The sequence below is a fragment of the Coniophora puteana genome, assembly GCF_000271625.1.
Source record: "Coniophora puteana RWD-64-598 SS2 unplaced genomic scaffold CONPUscaffold_7, whole genome shotgun sequence".
In the NCBI taxonomy this organism is placed as follows: domain Eukaryota; kingdom Fungi; phylum Basidiomycota; class Agaricomycetes; order Boletales; family Coniophoraceae; genus Coniophora; species Coniophora puteana.
In genome coordinates this window covers 2168160-2193554 of record NW_006913059.1, presented here as the reverse complement: position 1 = coordinate 2193554, position 25395 = coordinate 2168160, and the positions used below count along the sequence as shown (strand labels likewise).

Genomic DNA, 25395 nt, shown 5'->3' with positions numbered 1-25395 from the left:
AACCAGATACATGATCCTCGAGAACCGGAATGGCTAGCTGCATGATCCTCGAGATTCGGAAGGACTGGCAGGTTGATATCCAAATACTGACTTTTGCGGTTAGCTTCGAGAGGTGATCTCGCGGTGCGAAAGAGGAAGAAAGCGTTCTTTGCTTCACCAGGAGTATAAATGCCATCTAATCTTTCCTTGAAGGTCATCATCTCTTCCTCTCTTCCTCTCACCTCACATAGATCCAGTAAACATGTCTTCTTTGCCGCCTCAGGTAGGCTCTACTTTTCATACCCACTCTCCCGCTTGACTCTCGTGTCTATGCACCTCGTTCGCGTATAACATAAAATCGAATCGCTGACATATCATCACCCAAAGCACGTCCAAGTCCTTATCATCGGCGGAGGTCCGGCCGGTAGCTACGCCGCTTCCGCGTTGGCGCGCGAGGGCCTTGAGGTCGCCGTCTTAGAGTCGGCGCAATTCCCGAGGTTCGTTACTTATGCTACCATGGCTGATTATGTAATACACCGCCAGCTAACGAACGCAATTACCGGACACAGATACCACATTGGCGAGAGTCTGATCCCATCCGTTCGACACTATTCGAAGTTCATCGGTGCCCAGGAGAAGCTCATGCAACATGGGTTTGCGCCCAAGGTGCGTCGAGTAATCAAGAGCGCAAGTATGTGTCATTCATTTTTGGACTATTACGTAGCCCGGTGCCGCCATCAAGTTCGCACAGTTCAAGACGGAAGGATGTTCGTCTGCATGTCTATTGTCCTGCCAGAACCTACTGAGTGACACTATGTATATACAGACACCGACTTCACCGCAGCTAGTCCGGACAACAGCTCCTGGAATGTCGTACGTTTCTTCTGGCTTTTCATGATCAATGCGTTCCGTAATCTCATGCATTTTATACTCAAGGTCCGCTCCGAATTCGATCATATTCTTCTTGAGCACGCTAGCTCGTGTGGCGCATCTGTGCACCAACTGACGCGTGTCGACGAGCTTCAGTTCTCTCCTACCGAACCTGACAGGCCGATAGCCGCTTCATGGACCTCTTCTCTCCCTGCAGGCGAGTCTCAGACGAAAACCCAGGGCACAACGTCATTCGACTACATCATTGACGCGTCGGGTCGACGTGGCATCCTCTCTACGACTTACCGCAAAGATAGACGTATGGCTGAGAGCCTGAAAAACATCGCGATATGGGGCTACTGGACCGGGACTCGCCACTATGGCGAGGGTACGTCGCGAGCGGGCGCACCGTGGTTTGAGGGCTTGGACGGTTTGTCTTTCTCTTCCCTTTGCTTCTTGTCTCATTACTAACTAATAATACAGACAGGTCAGGCTGGGCATGGCACATCCCTGTGAACGACGGCACCGTCTCAGTCGGCGTCGTGCTCGCTCAGTCGGCGTACACCGCCATGTCTCGTTCCCTGCGCGACGACGGCTCGGCTTCCTCCCTCGAAGACAAGTACCGATCTATACTCAAACTCGCGCCCGGCCTCATGAAGATGCTCGAGAGCGGCACCCTCGTTCCCAAGAAAGGCGCCGGAGAACAAAAGGAAACCAGAGTCAGAATGGCGAGCGACTTCAGCTACTCTGCCGAAGGCTACGCAGGACCAGGGTACAGAATCATTGGCGACGCCGCTGGTGGGTTCATCTACGCTGCATGAATACAAAGCATGATACTGAGGTGTTGGGTATAACAGCGTTCATCGACCCCTTCTTCTCGTCGGGGTGCCATCTCGCGTTTACGTCTGCTCTGTCCGCTGCAGCCTCGATCTGCGCCTCGGTACGTGGCGATTGCACTGAAGCCGAGGCAGTGGCCTGGCATAGCAAACGCGTTGCAACGAGCTACACTCGGTGTGTCAAGCTCTCCCCGTTCTTGGATAGGCGTGAAGCTGAACGAGTGGTCTGCGACTGTAGCTTCCAGGTCGTCGTGCTCAGCGCATACAAAGAAATTCGTGGTGAGAACATCGACGCATCGGGCGACGTCGACGTGGAAAGCTTCCAACGTGGCCTCGCTATCATCCGTCCCCGTGGGTTTCACATATCTTTAAACCGAGTTAACTGATACTGACATCGAGTTATCAGTGATCCACGGCGCCTCTGATGTCGGCACGCGGCTTACAGCCGCAGAAGTGGACCACGCGCTGAACTTCTGCTCCAAGGCCTTCGGACTGACAACTCCCGAGCAGCGTGAAGCCGTCGCGGAGCACTCGGGCTTGCCTGCATCTGTTTTGGATGTTAATGCGCCGGCTGTAAACACGGATGAAGCTATGAGGCTCGTTCAGTCCCGCTCGGAGGAGCAAGGATCTGAAGAGCACCAGGCTACCAACGGACACGTTTTGCCAGGGGAAAAAGAGACAAGACAAGTTGTCGAACACGCAAACGCCCGGCGCGTTATCCACCAGGAGTGGTCGCTGCACAACTTGGAGGTCGAGGGTGTTGATGGACGCGCCATACGGCTCGAGCGGGGCAATCTGGGGCTGCAGGTGTTGAGCGCCGAAGCTTGAGTGCTGGTGCCGTCTTGAAACTATCGCCGTAGCTTCAACTGCTACACATTGTGTTTTTACAGGGTGTACTACTACGCGAGCCGTCTCTAGAGGATATAGAATATAGGGGACTGCTAATACTGTTATGAAGTTGTCCAAGTAATTCATTCCGAGCTGCAGCAGAACTTATGGCGTAAAGTCGTAAGAATGCTCACCGTTAACGCGTGGTGCGAACCAAGTATCCAAGAAAAGGTAATTTCAAACCCTTAGGATAAGTAATGGACAGAAGCTTCAGTCGAGCAGTACATAGGCCTGAAATGACTACGCCGATCAGCATTAAATATGTGACGGTACAGACGTGCTCTTGGGATTCACGCTTAGAAAGGGTGTGCGATACGCTGATAGCGCTCAGGTATGATTTCTCGCTTCCTTTATACTAGTAAATACATTAGGAGTACTTCTGTATAGCTCCTGTACTCGTATTTAGCTTCTGATTCTCTAATAAATAGCTTCTGCTTTCCCGAGCCTTGGCCCGGGACTTGTGACTCGTCTGGTGGTCTATCCACCCATCTCGTGTCTTATTATCTTATCTCGGCATCGGCCGATTACGTGAACATGATGACAGGCTCACGAATTCAACACGTGCATTGAAAGTTAGATTGCAAACGACTATTACACGTTGCTTACATTTTACGTACACTTATCTTGTACCAGAACGTGGTATCGATAACCATAAAATTCAGCCTCGACACGCTCCGTGCTTTGACGAGAATGCTAGAAGAAGAAGATAAAAGTGACGGTCTAAAGCGCGCCAGAGTCCAGATGTTATACGTAACCGACAACCACATGGTCCAGTATTAGGTCACTGCTTGTGGTCAGTAGCAAGTGCACCTAAATGTAGTCAGCTTGAGGATACAAAGCAGTTGAAACAGTCGGAACCGTTAAACAAGCAACATGGCGGGGAGAGTTGCCCGTGTTAACTCGCCGGTAGAGAAATCGCCGGAAAATGTCGAGAAATGTCATGATACATACGACGAAGACCCACAAAGACCTTCAAACGACTCAGGCACGTCATGGCGCTGAACCCACGACAAACAGCCTCGGCTTCATTTCTCGCGTGCTGCTCGTTCTTATCGCGAACTTCAGCGCGTTCTGAATCGCGTGGTACTTACCGTACCAGCTCGCTGTTGCCTATGACGTGATAAGAAGCATGGAGAAGCATACGATTTCCCGACGTCGACGAAGATCAGGCATCGAGTGGGTGTGTTCTCGAGGAAGACCGTTCAGCCAGAAAATCCATCAGTACCTGAGAGTAATTATAGAACATGTCTGACTTATTCAGATTTATACAGAGAGAACACAAGCGAGCCCGAGATAATTGATCTGTAGAGAAATATAAGTTAAACAAGCCGAAGTGCATGTATAGCAGAAAAGATGCTAGCGCAGGCCCCGGCACCGACACTAGGCCGAGTAACCGAATACCGCAGAGGAATTCGGGCGCATCAACGCGAGCACGCCAGAGAAGAAGCCAAGGAAAAGCCTGCATAACTTGCGGCATACGGTCGGCTGCAAGTCGGTCGTAGGCGACGAGGTTACGCGTCTCAATGACGCACTGGCGTGCTGAGTCGTCATGCGCGCCTGGATGCGACGGCGTAGTGCTCCACGCGGCGTTCGAGCAGAGAAGCACAGCAGAGCGCATGCGCGGCTATAGGCAAGCGTGCTCAATGCAATCTCGTGCCTGAAAGCAAAGCACGCACGTCTTGCAGGGTGCTGTCGCGGGTCGCTGGTCGGGAATCGAAGTGATCAACGTTGACGACGTCGGTGCTTCGGGATAGCTTCGGACCTTTGCTGCCCATCGCTATCAGCCCTAGACACAAGTTATCGGAAAACCTTGGCGAAAAAATGGACGAAACAAACGTCTGCACCTCATTTTGTAGGCTTTGCTGTACTGCTGGCGATGTCGTAGGGTGTTGCCGACGGTGTATCGCTTTTGGCACTCGAGGCGTGTGGTGTCACCTGTCAATCATTGTCAGATGCGCCGAAACAAGTTCCGAAGCATCTTCGCCGGTCAGCATCCAGAGGTTTCCTGGTTTGGAACAAATAGACTTTCATGGCGCCGGACTTGAAAATCCCCGTGTACGCCCGTGAACGGTGGTCGTGTGTGGTAATGCGTTGTCAGCTGCTGTCAGTGCTCTGATAGCTCTGATGCATGAACGTAATAGACGAACGTACAGTGACTACGGCTGATGCTGGGGGTGGCTTGGCATGATGGATTGAGCTTGCGTGAAGCAGCTTCGCGTTTGCGATATTCCACACAGCAGACGGTCTGGAGACGATTCTTCCTGTGAAGAAGCTTAAGCGCGTTGCGCGATCTGTCTTCTTCGAATGTGGGCGTCATTGTATTGCCAGTTGGGCACATTCTTACATCATTCCTGTTGGCCTGGCTAGCTTCGAGTTGGAATCTTGTAGGACGCGTAATATAATTCGCAATTGCAAGGAGCGATAACGGGTGCTACATGCATGCGGTGGTGAGTGGAAAACACAAGGTCGAGTGTCGGAGGCAAGTGACAGATTTGGACGTCGGTTGCTAGCCGACCGCACCTTGCCTAAATGGGGTCAGGTGATCTGGGGAAGCGCCTTCTTCGACTCCACCTTCGCATGCGTCCTCTCGCGTCGACCATCCACACCCCCCCGGACCAACATCCATACACCCGCCCCTTCAAGGTCAGCTGCCACCGTGTCAGCAATGAGTTGTTACGCGCTTCAAGTACGCTCACTCACCTTCTAGCTCCTTGGTCGAGACTGAGCGAACGGAAAACGGAGACAAAACCCTTATCAATGAATGGATACATGTCAACTCCCAGAAATTTCAATATGAGCCGAGCTTGTATGTTGAATCTATCATGTCAGAGCCTATCATCACGTAGACGAAACACAGGCTATTCATCGGTGCCAAGACCTTCGACCTATCGCACGAACCATCCTCCAGCACATTGCACCTCCACAGCCATGCATTGCGAGCTCATACGGCCTCGAAACCCCGACTACTCGTATGTCCTTTTCCTTCAAACAGGGTGCGATTTGTGGGCAGTGTAGGACAGGCTACACATCGTCATCATCAAGTCCGCAAGAAATCCATGCTGCAACGTCTTCGATCGCCATCTGCTGCCCATCATTTGTCTCCATCCACCCGTTTTCCCGATCTTCTGACCCGTTTGGGTTTACCCTCTATCAGCACGCGCGCCAGCTCAAACACAATCCTTGTATCTGGCATGACAGTATGCCGCGTGTCTCCATCTTCATTCCGGAGAATCGCTGGGGCCTCAAGAAACGTATAAAACCAGTCTCGAGCCCTCTTTCATTTCCTCACCACCAGAGTCCCATCTCTTCCGTGTCACATCCCAGCCGCTCCTGACCTTAGCCCTCTTCGACCTTCACGATGTTCCCCTCCAAGGCCCTCCTCTCCCTCTGCCTCCTCGCCACCGCTGCTGCCGCGTCCCCCGTCAAGCGCGACAACAAGTCGACGCTCTCGTTCGCGACCCGCTTCAAGCAGCTCGACCAGGGCAAGACCATCGCTGAAGTCGACCGGGCTCGCGCTGCTGCTCTCCAGGGCGGCGCCAAGAGCAAGCGCGACGGCAACGTGTCTGTCACCAACGCTCAGGTAACTTACACCGCCAGCGTCGGTGTCGGCTCCCCTGCGACCCAGTGTGCGTCTATCTATTCAGCGTCCTGCCAAACACCACGTGCTAAACCTTTCCATAGACACCCTCCTGATTGACACCGGCTCGTCCAACACCTGGGTCGGTGCTGACAAGAAGTACTCGCCCTCGTCGTCAGCCAAGGACACCGGGAACACCGTCCAGGTATCCTACGGTTCCGGCTCCTTCTCCGGTGAGGAGTACACCGACACCGTCACCCTCGGCGACGGCCTCGTCATCAAGAGCCAGTCCATTGGTGTCGCCTCGTCCGCGCAGGGCTTCTCTGGCGTCGACGGTATCCTCGGTATCGGCCCCGTCGCCCTCACTTCGGGCACCGTCTCCGGCACCGACTCCGTCCCCACCGTGACCGACAACCTCGCCAAGGCTGGCACCATCTCGACCGAGTCGATCGGTATCTACTACGCCCCCGCCGCTGGCTCCGACACCGGAGGAGAGCTCTCCTTCGGCGGCCCGGACAGCAGCAAGACCACCGGTGACGTCGCTTACGTCCCCATCACCTCGACCTCGCCCGCGTCGCAATACTGGGGCATCGACCAGTCGATCTCCTACGGCTCGACCTCGATCCTCGACAAGACCGCCGGCATCGTCGACACCGGCACCACCCTCGTCCTGATTGCCTCGGACGCGTTCCAGGCGTACCAGAAGGCCACCGGCGCCACCGCCGACTCGACGACCGGTCTCCTCAAGGTGACGAGCGCCCAGTACAGCAAGCTCGAGGACCTGAACTTCGAGATCGGCGGTACCAAGTACCCGCTGAGCGCGAACGGGCAGATCTTCCCCCGCTCGCTCAACAGCGCGATCGGCGGCGACGCCGACTCGATCTACCTGATTGTCTCGGACATCGGTACGCAGTCCGGCCAGGGCCTCGACTTCATCAACGGCTACGCGTTCCTGTAAGCGCCCTTCGCTGCTCATTGCTTCTCTGCACGGCATGCTGACCACCCGACCTACAGCGAGCGCTACTACTCCGTTTACGACACCACCAACTCCCAGGTCGGCTTCGCGACCACCGCCAACACCGACGCCACCTCCAACTAAGCGCCTCTCGCGTGCGTTCGGATGGGCAGTCGTGTCTCGCCTAATACGAGAGTGCGATGGGCTGTGGTGAGGGGATGTAATACATGGCATTTGTGGTTAAAGGTTATAAGTTATGACCTCGGATGACGTCTCATTGTGTACTAGCACGCACGGTTTCTTACGAATCTTCATTGGCATTTTTTTCATACGATCTACGAGCTCGGTGTGATGACTACGCTTGTTTGAATGGTGCCTTCGTTTGTGCCGTGTGCTCGTTGAGGGCCAGTGACGAGTCAGACTACAGAATCTCGTGAGTCAGGTCACATAAGTGTAGGGTGTGTTACCGTTGGCGACTTTGATTTTAGTGCAGTTCGTTACTGAAAATTGGACGCTACTTTGATGCTCGTCGATGCCAAGACGAATCATTCCGCGCGTTGCTTTTACTCTAAACTTTCCAGGCATGTACCTTTCTTTACCAGGATGACCTCGACTTCTGCCACCATGACTCGACTTTCGGCCCCAAGGAGATTCTAGTTACGGGACCATGAAGTAAGTATATCTTCTTAAAGCGACTTCAAGTGTTTAAACGAGTCTTTTCCCCTGCTACCAGGCGGTGGACTACCTCTCGGCGAGCCACAGATGATACAAGCGCTCGCAGGCACGTTGCCACTTCACTCACGCTGCCCTTGTCTTAAAGAGCTAGATGTGATGTGGTGGTATTATCCTTACAATGATATTTCTAGATCCGAGGTACTCGAGCTTGCTGCAAGCGCGGTCAGGATTCTCAGACTCCCATTTATGGATTTCAACACGATGATCCAAATGAGCAAAATACCGCACCTTGACTCGCTATATTGGCGTGGTTCTCTTAGCCGTGTGTTCCATGGCTAGAAAGCTCTGACTCGGAATTTGGGTTCATCGAAGCTCGCGGTTGAAAGTAGATTTGCACAAAATTATGAAGATGCTTGGCCGGCTTCCGGACTCACTTTATATTTTCTTTGAGGACGGCACCGCAGACGGCACCGCAGACGGCGCCACACGTCTAGGGTCTATCTTTGGGTTCATGATGGCCAATTATCCAGAACGCATTGAATGCATACAGTCGCTTAGTACATTCTGCACTCGCAACTTCTCGATTGGTCCCCCTTCCTTCATTCGCGCTCGACGGGTCAGCCAGAACACTACTCGAGTATAGGGACTGAAAAGCGCCACGTCCTGAGCTGGGCATTGCCACCCTGCGCCCTCTCCTTGCCTCCACCTCGCTGCGCTGCCTCCGGCTCTAACTCGACTCTCCCATCGCACTCACTGACCCTTGGTAGTACAGCACTGTCCATACCTTTCAGATCTTGCGCTATCAATCGACGCCTCCGCGCCCTACCCCAACAGCGTTCTGTCACGAGGTCGAAAAAATACCCATGTCGAACACATTCATTTTCCCGATTCTCAGATCCACGACAAGGAAAACCTGATCGATCTGGTACTTGTTCTCTTTCGTCTCTTTGCGAACCTGAAGTGGTTCAACATCGAAATTGGTAGATTCAGCGGCTCCAAAGAGCACCGGATGACAGCGGTGGTTCACAGCGGTGGTTCTCGGTGTGAATGACCTCGAATGGATGTAGAATTCACTGAAGTCTGAGTACGGTACATCGAGGGTATTTATATGTCTACGAGACAAGGCTGAGTCAAAAATAAAACAAGCAAGGAACGTACGGGTTAAGTCGTGAATAACACGAAGGACAAAGATAATGTGAGTAACTGAGGAGAACAAAGGGAGACAAAGCAGAAACGAGTGGGTGCCTGTCGCAGACAGGTGGAATCGAGTGATGCGGGCGCGTAGGGTCGAAGCGGGGTCGAGTCAATGCGGGTTTTGATCCGCGTCCAAGGGTGGTGATCGGTAGGCGCGCGGTCCATGCGTGACCAACGAGCGCCCCTTACAGACGCAATAGCCACATACCACCAAGTGCGCACAAGAAATAACTGGCAAGGGGCATCCGAATCTGGGCTGCTTGATTATTAACTCGCATGTGCGACGCGATTAGTTGGAGGTGGCGTCGGTGTTGGCGGTGGTCGCGAAGCCGACCTGGGAGTTGGTGGTGTCGTAGACGGAGTAGTAGCGCTCGCTGTAGGTCGGGTGGTCAGCATGCCGTGCAGAGAAGCGATGAGCAGCGAAGGATGCTTACAGGAACGCGTAGCCGTTGATGAAGTCGAGGCCCTGGCCGGACTGCGTACCGATGTCCGAGACAATCAGGTAGATCGAGTCGGCGTCACCGCCGATCGCGCTGTTGAGCGAGCGGGGGAAGATCTGCCCGTTCGCGCTCAGGGGGTACTTGGTACCGCCGATCTCGAAGTTCAGGTCCTCGAGTTTGCTGTACTGGGCGCTCGTGACCTTGAGGAGACCGGTGGCCGAGTCGGCGGTGGCGCCGGTGGCCTTCTGGTACGCCTGGAATGCGTCCGAAGCGATGAGGACGAGGGTGGTGCCGGTGTCGACGACGCCGGCAGTCTTGTCGAGGATCGAAGTCGAGCCGTAGGAAATCGACTGGTCGATGCCCCAGTACTGCGACGCGGGCGCCATCGAGGTGATGGGCACGTACGCGACGTCGCCGGTCGTCTTACTCGTATCGACTCTACCGAAGCTCAGCTCGCCCGTCGAGTCCGAGCCGGCGGCAGGCGCATAGTAGATGCCGAGAACCTCGGTGTTGATGGTGCCCGCCGAGTACAGGTTGTCGGTGACGGTGGGGACAGTGTCCTCGCTGGAGACGGTGCCGCTCGTAAGGTCGGTGGGGCCGACACCGAGAATACCGTCAACGCCCTGGAAGCCCTGGGCGAAGGAGGCGACACCAATGGACTGGTTCTTGATGACAAGGCCGTCGCCAAGGGTCACGGTATCGGTGTACTCCTCACCGGAGAACGAGCCGGAACCGTAGGAGACCTCGACGGTGTTTCCGGTATCCTTGGCCGAGGACGAGGGAGTGTACTCCTTGTCAGCACCGACCCAGGTGTTGGACGAGCCAGTGTCAATCAGGAGGGTGTCTATGGTAGCATTTAGTACTCTGTGTTTGGCAAGATTCTGGAGGAGACGTACACTGAGTGGCAGGGGAGCCGACACCGACGCTGGCGGTGTAAGTGACCTGGGCGTTGGTGACAGACACGGTGCCATCGCGCTTGCCCTTGGCTCCGCCCTGGAGGGCAGCAGCGCGAGCCCGGTCGACTTCAGCGATGGTCTTGCCCTGGTCGAGCTGCTTGAAGCGGGTCGCGAACGAGAGCGTCGACTTGTTGTCGCGCTTGACGGGGGACGCGGCAGCAGCGGTAGCGAGGAGGCAGAGGGAGAGGAGGGCCTTGGAGGGGAACATCGTGAAGGTCGAAGAGGGCTGAGCTAAGGAGCGGCTGGGATGTGACACGGAAGAGACGAGGCTCTGGTGATGAAGAACGAAGGAGGGTTCGAGACTGACTTTATACAATCCCCGGGCGTCAGATTCTATCCGGGATGACGATAGATGGACGCAGTTTCAACACGGTGTTCCGTCATTAAATAGAGCGGTTCTGGGTGAGCTGACGTGCGAGCAAGTAGATGCAGGGAGACTCTATTGACGCGAATGATGTTATGATATGAACGACGGAAAATGATGTGCAACACTGGTTTTGGAAGGCGTCTAACCAGGTACAACCATTACTTCCTACGCGCTTAACGTTAACTTTGACGACGTCACTTGTCCCGCACATGTCATGAATTCTGTTCGCTTCTAACGCGAAAAAAGCACTTACGCGAGGTCCGCGTTGGAGGATACACGTTATACGGGTCTTTTCCGCAACTAAGTTATTCGGTTTCGACTGAAATTTTTCCCAAACTTTTCTCCTTGCGTTTTGCCCGAAGGTCACATCGGGACGAATTACCTCGATCGCTGGCGGTAGAGGCCGTCCGAGCACCGATGATATCCTGAAATGTAATGATTGGTCTAGTGTTCAAGGTTCAAACGTATACACCGAACAGTAGGACATGGAACGTGATTGTCCTTATATATCTGAATAGGGCCAAGTGCGACTCTCACCTTTGAAGTAGCTGATCATCGACTCCTGGTCCTGATCATCCAGGTCGTCATGGCTGGATGTATGCATAAGTCTAGATAAGTCTATGGAAGAGGGATGGAGGCACGCAGTTGATGTAAGTCATTAGGCGTATACGATTATAAAGTTGGGGAAAGAGTTGCTCGAGCCTCGGAGCTTTCCTTCAACCCGATGGATAACACGAACCGTGGGAAATTTCGAAACCGTGTAGCTCCGATCACCAAGCTCTCACGACATGTACTTTCAGTTTGATTAGCAGTAACAGAGCGCGAGTATCACCCCTACGAATTATTTACAAATTATACTATAGCTCATGCGCTACGCAAGTATCTGGGTGAAGTACCTACGAACGCCATCAGCATCACGGACCAAACCACCGATCCAGCCATCTGGGCGAACGATGACAGCCCGCGTCTCAGCCGTCTCCGTCTGGTATCCAGCGGACGCGATGCCCTTGCTATCGTGAACGATAATTATGCCATCGCCATCGGTCTTCCTGCTCTCAGCGGCAGCAGTCTCATCGATCTGCGCGGAACCGGGAAGAACAACAACATATCGCACGAGGTCATCGCCCGCCTTTGCCACAGAGAGAACACCTCCCGCAGCTTCGACGCTGGGAGCAAAAACGAGCACCGTGTGGTGTGTCATGCCAAAGATATCGAACAATCGATGCTCGCCGCCCGCCACATCGACGAGCCCAGCAGCTTCAGGCGCGCGATCTCCGGCAACAAGCCCTCTCCCGCTCCGCGAGTCGTCATTCGGATCTCCATACGCGGGTATCTTTGCGCGGTCATTGGGATCGTTGATCTCGTCAAGGACAATGCTGCTCGTGCGGTAGTTGATGCCCAGCATCCGCAGAGACTCGGGACGCGGCTGCCACGCTGCGTCCGAGCCGAATGCGCCAGCATCGAGGAGGCCCGTCGTGATGTTGAGCATCTCAGCGACAAGCGGCAGTCGCTCCGCAGAGTAGGTGTCCAATAGCGAGGGGGTTGCTTTTCCCTTCACGACGAGCATGAGCTTCCATGCGAGGTTGATCTGTGATCAGGAATATGAGACAACCAAAGAAACCATCTGGATGATAAACCTACAGCGTCGTGTATGCCTGTGTTGAGCCCCTGGCCACCGACAGGGGAATGCACATGAGCAGCGTCTGCGGCGGAACTTTCGTTCCAGTAAGGTAATTAATCGAGTAGTGTCATACGTACCTCCAGCCAAGAACGCGCGCCCGACGCTGAATCTGTCCACCATGCGAATGTTGGGCCTGCAGCACACGGATCAGTTCCTCTCCGCAATGACTGAAATCATTCACGACAGACCTATATTCTCCAGACCACACGAGACTCGTGAAGTGCACCTTCATCGGAAGTGTGGCTGCAATTTCGTTGAACACGGCCTCCTTGCTCGCAAGGAGTCTCTCGACGTCGAGGTTATCTCCTTGAATCAGGTACTGCCACCCATCGTTCTCTTCGGCGACTTCGGGACAATGCCTGAGCATCACACTGCAGGCAAGCATTCAGATGATCAGCACACACGATTTGGTTGAGCTAAGTGATGACATACACTGTGTTTTCCACTGTGCCGAAACGGTGCCAGTGCTCGGTGTCGAGACCGTCTGCCGACATGCGGACGTCTCCAGTTACCGTCGGCGTCTCCTTCCTGGATGTACCAAGGAACGTCATGCCCAGCTGCTTTCGACAGGCACCTGGTGATACGATGTGTGAATTTAGTGGGTTTGGCAGATAGACAAAGGCGATCCCACCTCTGCCCCCGTCAGCGCCGATCAGATAGCTACCCCGGATTGTCGCCTCTGAACCGTCTCGTTTAACAGTATGCGCGACCACATAATTATCACCCTGCTCGATCGATCGAAGCTCGTGACCGAGCTCTACCTTGACTCCGTACTTTGACAAATGGGCTCGCAGCATCTTTTCTGTGCCATTCTGACCCAAAAGTCTGGGATTCGCCTACGGACCGAGCACGTTAGCTGACAAACGTTATGACAGTAGAACAAATAGAACATACATATGGTATATGCCGCGTCGGCTCCAGCAGAGGAACAGCATCCCACGTCTTCAAAACATCCATAGTACCATACGCGTACGTTCTAATCGGCGGCATCTTGATCGTGGCCCGGAGCATGTCTTCCGCGCCGAGCTGGTGCAGCAGTTCCTGAGTTCGAGGCTGAATCGCTGGGCCACGCGAGCCGGGGTGGAACGACGTCAGCTTGTCGATGATCCTCACAGGTATCCCATTTCGCGCGAGCGTGAGAGCTGCAACCAGGCCGACAGGCCCAGCGCCAACCTCGAATAAGAGCCTTAGTTGAGAGCGAGAACAGGTGCAACGAGGTAAAAACTCACGACGAGGACCGGAAGGGTGGACTGAGGGGTGCTAGTCGAGTAAAAGGAGGTCAGAGTCATGTTAAAGCAGTGTGCTGTCGATGACCCGGAAGGGTGTGGACTTCTTATAAGTAGGGATCATCTGCTTCGTGTTCGTGCTTCTCACAAGGGTCCAGCACCGGCCTATAGAGCAGAGAAGCACCTCCGAGACGACTGCAACGAGCCACACCTGTTCGCTCACTCTCGCTCAGCTGTCAAGCTGAGCATTCGCTGACAGACCAGCGTCACACGACTCGTCGAGATGCATAAGCCATTTCTATTGTATTGTGCTTCCCGTTGATGCGACTCACCGACAAGGTATGACCGACGCGGATCTTTGTGACTGAGGTCGGTGACTTGACTAAACTCTCTGAGGCAATCGTCCGGGATGGCTGATTGGTCTCCTTTGCTGCGGTGCGCTCGGAGCGGAATGCGCACGTATGACAAGCATTCGTGATGCTATGTCCGTAAGCTTTCAATGACAAGTCTTTGTCGATAGGGATGCAACGTGGATGTTAGCCTATTCGTAGCCTCGAACCAATACCAACCGGCATTCCTGGGTCTTGTCCTGGGTGTTGTGCTGTTGCATATTGGTTGCGGATGCCGAAGGCCGGGATGTGTTACATACCCCCATGTCCTCGTCATACACTTTCGCGTCAAGTTGTAAAGGAAACGAACACGATGCACAGGTTTGGGCTTAGCAGTCTCTAGCTCGATAGCACATGTCTAGGGTGGTGGGAGGTAGATGAGGTCAAGTTGCTCTCTGCCGCGTCGCGCGATGATGGACAGACTTGTGATGACTTACCATAACAGGCAACCCGTCACCCAAGGCAAATACAAAACGTTTGCTCACGACCACATGAGGTAAACCTCATCTATTGTCCCCTTCGGGGTGACATACGTAAAAATTGGAACGATACAGAGAAGATTAGCATGGCCCCTGCACAAGGATGACACGCTTTTCCAGAGTGGTAGACCTACGGGTCTCAATATTTATTGGTCTTTTTTTTCTTTCATCTAAGAAACACACGGTCTTATTGTTTTTGTTGCACTGTGCGGGCAGCTTTTGTTAGGCCAAGAAATATGTTTGCACCAGGTACGAGCATACTGCCCCTTCTACCAGACTAAACTCAACGAGTGGATGTCACAGGACCGACGCCGACTCAGCACACCCATATGAAGTACAACAACAAATAGTGATATTCCCGTACAATCCAAAAGTCCGTAAGAAAAGACAAACACATATCCCAATCTAGACAAACGGCGCTATCGCGCGTGGTTTACAACATCCAAGAGTCTTAAAAACTCATGTCCACCGTTAACTTTCATCGTGCACACATCATCCATCTCGTTTTAGACACGACCATCACGACCCGCCGCTCAGTTCGAAGTCGCGTCCGTGTTCGAAGTCGTCGCGAACCCAACCTGCGAGTTGGTCGTGTCGAAGACCGAATAATACCTCTCAAGGAACGTGTACCCGTTGATAAAGTCGAGACCCGATCCCGAGTCGGTCCCAATGTCGCTCACGACGAGATAAATGTCGCCGCTCGTGCCGCCGATCGCGCTGTTGAGCGAGCGCGGCCAGATCTGCGCGTTCGCGTTCAGCGCGTACGTCGTCCCGCCGATCTCGAAGTTGAGGTCCGAGAGGCTGCTGTACTGGTCCGAGCTGATCGTCAGCAGGCCCGTAGTCTGGTCCTCGGTACCGCCGGTCGCAGACTGGTACGTCGAGTAGGCATCTGCGGAACACGTTTAGGTTGGCGTATCCACGGACACGGCGAGTGGGGAGGACTTACCGGAAGCGATGAGGATGAGCGTGGTGCCGGTGTCGACAATACCAGCAGTCGAGCTAAGGATCGACGTCGAGCCGTAGCTAATGCTCTGGTCGATACCCCAGTACTCGCTGGCGGGGCTCGTGCTCGTGATGGGCACATATGCAACATCGCCCGTCGTCTTGCTCGTGTCCACGCTCCCGAAGCTCAGCTCGCCCGTCGAGTCAGAGCCAGCAGCAGGCGCGTAGTAGATACCGAGCACCTCGGTGCTGATCGTGCCCGCCGAGTAGAGGTTGTCAGTGACGGTGGGGACGGTGTCCGTGTTGGAGACGGTGCCGCTCGTGAGGTCGGTGGGGCCGACACCGAGGATACCGTCGACGCCAGTGAAACCCTGGGCGGAGGAGGCAACACCGATGGACTGTTTGGTAATGGTAAGACCGCTGCCGAGGGTCACGGTGTCGGTGTACTCCTCGCCGGAGAACGAACCGGAGCCATAGGAGACTTGCTGTGAAACGGAAGAAAAGAGTTAATCCGTCTGCACTTTATGTGAACGCCAAGAGAAAAGAAACGTACGACAGTGTTGCCAGTGTCCGTGGAAGTGCTCGTGGGGGTGTACGACTGGTCAGCGCCAACCCAGGTGTTGGAGCTACCCGTGTCAATCAAGAGCGTGTCTGATCAAAGCGTGAACAACAGAACGCACTAAGTCACCGCGCTTCTTCCGAGAAAGCAAGAAAGAAACTCACACTGGGTGGCGGGGGAGCCGACGCCAACGCTGGCGGTGTAGGTGTCCTGCGCGTTCGTGACACTGACGGTGCCGTCGCGCTTCGCCTTCGAGGTATGCTTGAGTGCAGCAGCACGCGCACGGTCGATGTCAGGAAGCTTCTGGCCCGCAGCAAGGCTCTTAAAGCGACGAGTGAACTCGAGCGTCGGCTTCGCGTCGCGCTGGGCTGGGGCAGCAGCAGCGACCGTGGCGAGCAAGCACATGGAGAGGAGAGCCTTGGAGGGGAACATCGTGATCGTCGTTGAACTAAGGTGTTAGGAAGGGGCTGATGTCACAAGAGGCGGAGCTCTGGATGATGAGGACCACCAGGCCTCGAACACAAAGCCTTATATATGTTTCTAGGACGTCGGACAGCCATGTGGACGATGAACGGGAGCATATGATCGTGCCGTCGCCTCAGGCTGTTCTGGCTCAGTCAGAACACCAGAGACAGTGAGGGAGAGATACCGCCTAAAAATAGCGCAGAGCTTCTCGGATGACGAGCGATGATGGGGAATTAGGTGTGCAGCACCTGAACGGAGGGCCATGGGATGCTCGAGGGCGGAAATAGGAGGGTTGCTTCTGCTTCGTTGCCTTCTTGTTACCCTCTGCCTCGGACCCCTCGTTTGTGCCGAACAGACAGTCGTGCTTCGCATGAGAAAAGCCCACTCCGACGAGAGACAGACTTAGATTAGAACCGCACATCACATCAGCGGTTCTTCATTCGAGCGCATATATCGCAATATTGCGGCTGGTAGTTGTACATCCGGGAGCTTTACATTATCAGGAAGCGCGAACATTAGCTTTGACATTTGACATTCTCGTTGATGGTCGATAACGGCGTACCAGTGGTTCCCCTATCTCCATATCCCTTCCATCCTCTTCATACCAATAAACCTCCGAATTGCGCAGAACAAAGGACATAACAAGCAGTGTTGATCGTGTGACCGGTGATCGAAGGAGGGTCCGACTTTCACATCGTCGCGTAGTAGTTGAAAGCTTGGCACTCAGTGAGAGTCTTCACGCTCCGGAGCCATTGACAAGATGGGGAAGAACCGGTACACAAAGAGTCGTGCATCACGAGTTTGTGGAGCAACCAGGCGTTCAAAAACGTTCACGAGGAGCACGAGGTCTGGGTAGATACGGCGCATACACGGCTTTAGCAGACGCGCTAGCCATATCGATTGAGACTTCGGCTTGTGATCGTCCGTGCGTCACATACTGTCAGATAGCACAAGCTGTGAAGCACAGGCCACAGTGGATCAGCGCACGGTGTTTAGGTCCTATCAAATGATCCTCACGAGTCCTCCAATCTAGAATCAGGGTCAGCCTCAGACGTGATAGTGCAACAGCATAGACTCACCGGTTCCGTCCGTAGCGCCTAGCATCTCCGCGTGAAAGCCATGCGAAAGCATAAACAAGCGCAGTGCAATGAAAGATGCTTGTGCCTGCCAGCGCTTGACCCGCACCTGCACCCTGCTCGTGCCTGGGACAAAACCAAAGACCTAAAAATAAACGCCAATCCCCAACCCGCGCCCGTGTCGCGCCCCGCGTGGACTCAAGCGCGATACTGCCTTGTTGCATGCAAAGCGGTGAGATAAGTGTGCTTCGCCAAATGGTGAGGCGGGCGGATCCATGCAGCTCTGCAGGACGCGTCAGCAGGCGTCAGCGCGCGGGTGGATGACGAGTATAGTGCAGAGCACGCGTACTTTGGTTCTCTTGAGAAAGATCACGTACAGATGCATGTGGCATGTGCAACTGCGCTCACTCGAGACATCGATGTAGAAATCGGCACGACATATTCCGACTGCCAGAGGTGGACTTGTCTGACCGTCGTGGTTGAAAGGAAGCCAGAGTAAGTCGTACAGCCACACCAGTGCAGTCAACCTCAAGCTCTTGCACAGCCACAGATTTTGGCCACCATAGGGCAATTTAGATTGCGCTTTTGCAGTCGAATTTGCAGTAAACAATGGTTGAAAATTCCAACATAAAACTCGCTAATTAAACATCAGACGAGTGTAAGCAACGCGTAGAACACAATAATCTACATCCTTCTCGGTGCGGTAAGAATGGAAAGTCGTCATCCGACTCTGACGACTCCTCATCCTCGCTACCGTACGACAGCTCGGAGTCGCACCTCTCTTCCGCCCACGTCTCGTCGTCCGATTCCGGATACTCATCACCAGGATTCCCATCTACTGGTGCTTGATCCTCGGCCCCTGCGCCAGATTCCGGAGGAGGTGCTGCTTCCTCCTCGTCCGAATTTTCTTCGTCGGATCCGCTATTCTCCGCACTGTCGCATCCCCACCGATCTATGGCCTTGTCCGCCAACCCATGCACATATTCCAGATCCAAGCTCCATACCACCCCATCCTGAAATTGCACATCCACGCCCTGGTATCTCCATGACCAGCATTCCCCGGCCTTGGGCCGTTCAGAGGGCTGCAGCGCACGCGTGATATCCTCCGACAAGGCATTCACCAACGCATAGTCGAAGAACCTAATCCCCTTCAAGCCTGGCAGATCCCCGCCATCAAGCTCTACAGGCCTCCCCCTCGCCCCCTCCGGCAAGAACGTAACCACATTAGGCGTAAAAACGTCCACCCACGTCACCCTCGCATGATGCAGCCTCTCCACGTCCCCCTCCGCCGGATCCGCCGGCTTCCACGGCCCGAGCACAAGATGCTCGACCTCGGGACAGCTATCAAGCAGCCTCTGTATCCCGCCCAGCTCCGGCGCAGGCCACGCGCCGTAGCTCGAGTCGATCCTCGCGAACGTGAACACAAGCGACAGATACCTGAGCCCCGCGCCGTGCCGCTTGAAGAAGCGCACGTAGTACTCGAACGGATGCACCTCGACGGGGTCCCATCGCTCGCACCCGCACGCGGTCACGGAGACGTCGCGCAGCGCGGGGAGCGTCCAGCAGTCCGTGATGAGGTCGAGCGACTTGGGCACGCCGCTGCGCGCGGGGAAGAGCATGCGAAGCTCGCGCAGCGTCGGGAGCTCGATCCGCGGTGGATCGGGCAGCGTCTCGCGACGCGGAGAGTCGAGGAGGATGACGGAGAGCGAGGATAGAGCGCGGAAGTGGGCGGCGTAGTCGAGAAAAAAGAAGGGCGTGTTAAGCGTGTTGAGTGTTTTGAGCTGCGTGAAGGGCGGGGCAAAGATCTGCCCGAAGATGGTGTGCTCTCTGTTGGAGATGTCACGGTCGACGTCGAGACGCACCAGATTTGGGCAGAGGCCGATGATGTCGCGGATGCTGGTGAGGAGTGGCGAGGGATCCCAGCTCTCTTCAGAGACATGGATGAGGGCGGTGATGCGCAGAACTTTGATCAGCTCCCCGAGACTGGGCTGGGCGTTCAGCGTCCTTTGCAGGGAATATACTTGACTGAGTCGATGGAGGGATATGTCACGGTATAGTTCCTCGACAGCGGCTGAGTACCAGCTATGGGAGACCAGAACTAGTCTCTTCAGCGATCGCAAACCTGACTTCCAAGCAGATTCGGGGGTGCACGAGAGAGATCGTGAGACGAAGACGGAAGGCGGAACAGTCAACTGGATGATCTCCGAGAGGATTTCGGTGGGCAATCTGTTGATGGATGCCAAGGTCTGTTCATAAGAGTAGTCAGGAGAAAAGGGTAGGTACATTGCTGCATTCGATGTGCCTTGCCACTCGAGCAGATGGTGCGTCGACGCAGCGCAAGAATCTGCAGCAATAGACGCAAACTCACCGAGGGTACCCCCGAAGACGACGCTTCTACCTTGGACATAGTCCCCAGCTTTTCTCAGCACCCCTTTCACGATAAAAAAACTCAAAGATCACAAGTGGACAAGATGAAGAAGGAGAGTGGCATTCCGTGCGCGTTGCAAGTCTACGCGGAGGGTGTAGATGGGCGTCTCTGTTGCTGGGCGAGACAACTGTGGGAATCGCTACGTAATGCAACACTGCCACAACTATCTGCCAAATAACACCACGGGCATACTGCTATTTTTTGCTGGAGAAGAAAGAGAGAAAAGGCGTGTAGGTGAAAACCTCTTTCGCTGAGTTTTCACTGTGAGAAAAGTCAAAGGAAAGATTACCATCGCACCCGAGAGTGCGCCTTTTCCGGGCGAGAAAAGGATATCAATTCCCCAGAGTCGGCCAAATTATCAAATTGGGCAGCCATAAGCAGACATTTATCCTTTTGTCACCCAGAAAAGGCGCTCTCTCGGGTTTAATGGTAATATTTCCTTTGACTTTTCTCGCGGTGAAAACTCAGCGAAAGAGGTTTTCACCTACACACCTTTTCTCTCTTTTTCCTTTCGCGAAAAATGGCAGTTTGCCCGTGGTGTAAGACGGCTGCTTCCTCTCTTCCTTACGCAGTGGAGAAAACCTAGGTAAGCACACTCCTTTCTCCTCGTAATGTATCTGCTAGGCTGATTAGACGCAGGTTCGGTTATGCAGCCTTCTCGATCAAGCCTAGACGTTGACATAGGGACACAACGTTAACACGGGATCGCTCTACTCCACGCTCTTGGTTTGGTCGCCAAAATAATGCTTTTGATTTCATACGGCCTGTGTAGGGGTCTTGGTATCTAGCAGATGGGCCGCCTATAATGAGTCCTTGACCACCGATCGCTTGTCCCGTTTGATATCAACACTACGCTCGTGCGATTAAGTAATGACTTGTTCGTTTAAGGCATTTGCTGATGTGGTGTCCTATGCGCCGGAAAAAAGTGCTGGTGGTCTCGCACAAACAGGATCCATGTTGTATTTGTCCAAAGCGCGGTCAGGCTTTTGCGTCTAAGTGATGAATTGCATGCAGCAAGTCAGCACCAGTGGGTATTGGGGGAAGACATGAATAGGAGCACCAAATATGACCATAAGGTCGTGAACGAGGTGTCATGAAGTAGAAGCTTGAATAACTTGTGAACGGATTTGTAAATTCATCCTTGCCCTGCTCGGTGAGCCGAGACCCGAGGATTTGGGGGACCAAACGGGACAATAGGGTGCGGAAGTGGCTGATATAGCTGTGTTCTGGTCCGGAAGAACCTCTCCCAAGGCGGTTTCCCCCACTTCGGGTAATAAGTCAAATTTATGTTTAGGCATGATCCGCTGGCTCGAGCACTGCCGGTCTTATAGCCTCTAACGATCGTTGGATTGCTCTGCTTACTATCCTATATAGGTCTAACTTCTCGTGCCTTACAAAGGCATGCAGAGTGACGTACTATTCACCCTCCAGCAACCAACTGAAAATGTAGCTCATATGAGGAAACACGTATTTTGGTCCTTGAAAGTAAAGACGGCCCGAACTGTTGTTGCACTGCCCTTCTGCTGTGCACGAAAGTGTCATGGGTTTCAATATCCCACCTCTGTGGCGCGGCCCCACCCACAAGAGCCTACTGATGATTCCTAGGTCACAGCCTCGGCGCAACTGACCGGAGATTCATAGCACTGATAACAAGGAACACAGCCATGCACCAGAATATATATCATCAGATACAAGTGTCGCCCGTCGCTCTCGTCAGCTTCGAATTCTGCCACTTCAACACATCTCATCCTCCTTTTCCCATGGATATGTATACATACGTCGCCTTTGCAACACCTGCGCCGCCCGAGGAGCGTGATTTAAAGCCTCCCCAACCGGTCAGCAAGGGTAAGAGGCGTGGTCGCCCTATGAAAAACTCCGTGGGCGGTCACAAGAAGGTATTAGAATCAAACTTTATCCCCAGTACATCTGCAGAAAAGATGACACCTTACCAGCGCTCTAACGAACCCGAGGACGGGAACCATCACAGTACTGTCCAGCACAACGCGACGTTTATGTATAACGCGACCGAGTAAGTCTCCTACACGAGTAGGACTGCAACAGAGACTAATCTTTGATCATCAAAGTTCAGGGCAACATTATAATAATGGCGGCAACGGAGAAGTAAATCCCACCTATTCTTCAGAGTTTCAAGGGCTCCAGATCCGCGATGATGGCGATGAGGACAGCAGCGGCAGCGACGATGATGATGACGATGCCGCCCATGAGACCGTAGGCCCAAGCACATCCTCCGGAACGGCAAACAGCAACATATGGGAGTCCTTGACCGAAATGAACTACAACCACAGTGATAGAGCTCGCTCCACAATGAAGAGACACAGAAAAAGGCGGATGCATATTTTGTCGGGCGATTATACAGAATGCAGTAAATGCTCAAAGCTGTTCCGGAAGCACGCGAAGGAAAACCTCATTTGCGGCTGCTGCTGTCAGAAGATGAGAGAAGGTGTGTGCTATAGGCTTGTTTCAACTACTTGCCAATTTCATCAAACACTCCATTTGCAGAGCTAGAACGCGAAAACAAAGCGAGGTTGGATTCTGTGAAAAACATCAAGATACAAAGCCAAAAGAAGACCGAGTCAGCGCTCGCGGAAGATCGCCAGATTTTGCGCCCAGTAAACCCATAAGGATGTACCTCAAGTGTACCAGTATTTCGCGCTTGGTGTAGGATGCAATCCGTTGCTCTCAGCTACGGACAGCGAAATAGACACATGGGTGGACAAGGATAATTGTATTGTATGTCGATGCGGTTGGCTATCGTCTGCGCTGTCCGAGAAATCAAAGAATTGCATCTCTCGCCGCTCTAGCATTCAACTCACTCAGTGTGGCCTCTACGACGCACTCGCCCCAATGGTACAGACTCTCAAGGAAGCGGAACAAGTGTCGTGTCCTTTGCATACTAACCCATCATGCCACAGGTTGGGCGCGACTCCAGCGCCTGCGGATGCAGAGCTCTAAGACGGATGCATGGCGAGCTTTTAAAGAGAAATCCACGTTGCGCGAGGCACCTTGAGAGAAGATAGCAGAGGCGATCGCTGGTGCAGTAAAGGTCTCTGTGTCGATGTTGTGGTGCCGTCTGACCATTAGCATCGGATCGTGTTCAAAGTTGAGGTTTTGATACGCATGATAAGTATGGATATAGGGCGTAGACTGAGGAGATGCCTAGTTGAGGTGACAAGTCTCGTCACTCGAATGGGCGCTGATGTGGGGCAGAGTTTGCGGATAGTGGTAGCGGGGACGTCAAGAATGAAAGTGATTGTTGGAGGTGGGACGTGCGTATAAGGGCTCGGAGACCAGAGTGTTGTTGCCGATGAGGCAATTGCAGCGATATCTGCGCTAACCCGAGAATTGATGAGAGCCCATGCAAAGACACAAGGTGTGAACGTAAAGGAAAGAGGTGCCCACACCTGATATGATCGACAAAATCCCCCATCCGACGACGACGTACTAATGATCCACAAAGCACCCAGACCTCTTCGCTCTCGCGCGGGGCCTGTGCACTTTCGCCTGTATCGAGCGCCCCAGGACCATCGCATATTCGTCCGCCTCCGTCATTCCCCCAATGCTGTCGGCTTCACATCTCAAGGTAATGTCAAGCTAGTTGAGCAAAGGGGCAAATTGCCGGAAGCAGAGGACAGTGCGATGGTTGATGGGGAAAAGACCACTCGGCGCTAATGCAATGGTGGGATAGCATTAGGTAACTTACCATTCCTGGCATCAGGCCCCTATTTCATTACGACATTCACCGAGGGCACCCTTGTCCTGGGCAGTCGCGTTACTACTAGCAAAACTTCGGGTCGTTCTATCCGACGCGCGCTGCACCGCCGAAGAAGGCCATACCGATCCCGTACTTGATTACATCGGCCCATCATCCATCTCGATCTTTCGCTTCACATGTATGCAAGTCAAGACGCTCGGTTACGGTTTTTACCTGCTCAATCCCGGGTCAGTCAATATACAATCATCTCAAATGAGCCGCTTTCAGTCTTTCAAAGTAGCACATACATCAGTAAACTTTCACTGTTATGCTCCTTTTAAGTTCTAACTCTTTAACCATTGTCACATTGACTTCACACTGCACGTTCTGGGCTCACAATCGCGTGAATGCAAACCTGCATGAGAACCTACATGAGTTTCTTCCTAATCTACCTCAGACTCGAGTTACCTCTACCAATTTACGATCTACAATAATACGGCTGTATAATCTGGGCACCTTTTGATCACGGTTGTAAGGGTCGCGCTCAGCGCACGCTTAGACACGTCCCTGGCTCTGTCGCAAAGTTCATTTTCCGGCTGCAGCCGGTCTCAATCAACTACAATTACTGTTCAGTCAGAATGATTTAATAGTATTTTATATGACTGGGAGCACATTGCAACTGGCACGGGCGATTGCAATCCACTTTGAGGAGCGTTGCAACTGCTTGCAGCTTAGACGTAATAAAATCTCAACCATAGTTGCTAAAAATACTCTAAAATCCGCGAGACCTCCACTGCATTCCCGCCTCAATTAAATTGCAGGCTGGTTGCAAGGCACCAAAATCGGAAATGGTTGCAATCGAACTATTAAATTTGCGACATTGTACGTCCACTTTTATGTCTTTTCACTCTCTTGATAATTTTGGGTCCTATATAGCTGCGATTCGGAGGACTATTTATCAGCCTGTGAGTAAGTTGCTCGATTAAGCATGCGGAGGTTAATACCTTTTCCTTCTACCATCGTGTCAGGAGATGTGGGCACTTTCGAATTCGAATTTCAGGAATGCGTAAAACTCACACCAAAGATCAGCAATCCCTGTGACAACCGAATCAATCACAGTGAGTGGGTTTATTTTATCTCAACTTATTTGTGACCTGATGACACGTTCGGTTATAAGGCGTGAGCAACATGCGTTTGCGATGTATCCTTTCCCATTCTCTGCTCAATTGCACCTCTTTAGATGTAAGATTTTAGCTCGACGCATGGGTTTAAGCTTGCCACTAAGCCTGCTCAAGGTTCAGCCTTTATCTTTATAGACCAACTTGTCGCATATCCGGCAACGTATTTTGTCTTGAACGGTACGTACAAACAAGTTTCATAAGAACTCAGAAACACGTTCAAATATCTCCACTTAGCAATGATGGGCATGAGAATATACGCTCTCTACGGTGGATCTAGATGTGCATTGATCTGCCTTAGCGTCCTGTTTTTCCTAGAGCAGGTTGGGTATATAGGTTTGATATACTATCTAATGTTCCCCCGATCACCGAGCAGTAAGTTACATATCCCGTGTCGGACAATCTTTCGTATGCACACGAGCTAACTACCTACTGCTCCCCTTAGACGTGCTAATGATACAAGAATACGGAGCTATCGTATGTGGATACTTCGGCTCTCCCCTTCAACGATGGCCGAGCATGT

At 53.2% G+C, this 25395-nt stretch overlaps 9 protein-coding genes across 9 annotated transcripts; 4 read left to right on the top strand and 5 right to left on the bottom strand.

Annotated features, from left to right (window-relative positions):
* Positions 1–241: 241 nt before the first annotated feature.
* On the top strand, positions 242–2513 carry CONPUDRAFT_90847 (FAD/NAD(P)-binding domain-containing protein; the record flags this gene model as incomplete). The annotated part of the gene is made up of 10 exons (XM_007771480.1): positions 242–262; positions 367–476; positions 549–645; positions 704–746; positions 806–852; positions 916–1279; positions 1333–1647; positions 1707–1860; positions 1924–2036; positions 2092–2513. 10 exons carry the CDS (start codon positions 242–244, stop codon positions 2511–2513), a joined length of 1686 nt encoding a protein of 561 aa, XP_007769670.1.
* Positions 2514–3953: 1440 nt separating this feature from the next.
* On the bottom strand, positions 3954–4890 carry CONPUDRAFT_154814 (uncharacterized protein; the record flags this gene model as incomplete). Its single annotated transcript, XM_007771479.1, has 5 exons — positions 3954–4032; positions 4106–4197; positions 4250–4359; positions 4410–4508; positions 4725–4890. The coding sequence occupies 5 exons, from the start codon at positions 4888–4890 to the stop codon at positions 3954–3956; spliced, it is 546 nt and encodes a 181-aa protein (XP_007769669.1).
* Positions 4891–5894: 1004 nt separating this feature from the next.
* CONPUDRAFT_125715 (aspartic proteinase) lies at positions 5895–7249 on the top strand (the record flags this gene model as incomplete). Its single annotated transcript, XM_007771478.1, has 3 exons — positions 5895–6199; positions 6255–7104; positions 7165–7249. The coding sequence occupies exons 1-3, from the start codon at positions 5932–5934 to the stop codon at positions 7247–7249; spliced, it is 1203 nt and encodes a 400-aa protein (XP_007769668.1). The 5' UTR covers positions 5895–5931.
* A 2014-nt stretch (positions 7250–9263) lies between these two features.
* CONPUDRAFT_125712 (acid protease) lies at positions 9264–10578 on the bottom strand (the record flags this gene model as incomplete). The annotated part of the gene is made up of 3 exons (XM_007771477.1): positions 9264–9348; positions 9409–10258; positions 10311–10578. 3 exons carry the CDS (start codon positions 10576–10578, stop codon positions 9264–9266), a joined length of 1203 nt encoding a protein of 400 aa, XP_007769667.1.
* Positions 10579–11532: 954 nt separating this feature from the next.
* CONPUDRAFT_166212 (uncharacterized protein) lies at positions 11533–13707 on the bottom strand (the record flags this gene model as incomplete). The annotated part of the gene is made up of 8 exons (XM_007771476.1): positions 11533–12325; positions 12379–12440; positions 12496–12551; positions 12607–12789; positions 12851–12992; positions 13050–13254; positions 13313–13591; positions 13648–13707. The coding sequence occupies 8 exons, from the start codon at positions 13705–13707 to the stop codon at positions 11609–11611; spliced, it is 1704 nt and encodes a 567-aa protein (XP_007769666.1). The 3' UTR covers positions 11533–11608.
* An 829-nt stretch (positions 13708–14536) lies between these two features.
* Positions 14537–14686, top strand: CONPUDRAFT_56820 (uncharacterized protein; the record flags this gene model as incomplete). The annotated part of the gene is made up of 1 exon (XM_007770804.1): positions 14537–14686. A coding segment is annotated over one exon (150 nt), but the record flags the coding sequence as incomplete, so codon positions are not given.
* A 359-nt stretch (positions 14687–15045) lies between these two features.
* On the bottom strand, positions 15046–16418 carry CONPUDRAFT_56809 (acid protease; the record flags this gene model as incomplete). Its single annotated transcript, XM_007770803.1, has 4 exons — positions 15046–15401; positions 15459–15939; positions 16008–16105; positions 16178–16418. 4 exons carry the CDS (start codon positions 16416–16418, stop codon positions 15046–15048), a joined length of 1176 nt encoding a protein of 391 aa, XP_007768993.1.
* A 1772-nt stretch (positions 16419–18190) lies between these two features.
* CONPUDRAFT_82854 (uncharacterized protein) lies at positions 18191–20055 on the bottom strand (the record flags this gene model as incomplete). The annotated part of the gene is made up of 2 exons (XM_007771475.1): positions 19923–20055; positions 18191–19800 (listed from the first exon to the last, which is right to left on the bottom strand). Coding segments are annotated over exons 1-2 (941 nt in total), but the record flags the coding sequence as incomplete, so codon positions are not given.
* A 1591-nt stretch (positions 20056–21646) lies between these two features.
* On the top strand, positions 21647–23010 carry CONPUDRAFT_73843 (uncharacterized protein; the record flags this gene model as incomplete). The annotated part of the gene is made up of 6 exons (XM_007770944.1): positions 21647–22011; positions 22067–22443; positions 22503–22612; positions 22647–22733; positions 22821–22884; positions 22916–23010. The coding sequence occupies 6 exons, from the start codon at positions 21647–21649 to the stop codon at positions 23008–23010; spliced, it is 1098 nt and encodes a 365-aa protein (XP_007769134.1).
* Positions 23011–25395: the final 2385 nt, after the last annotated feature.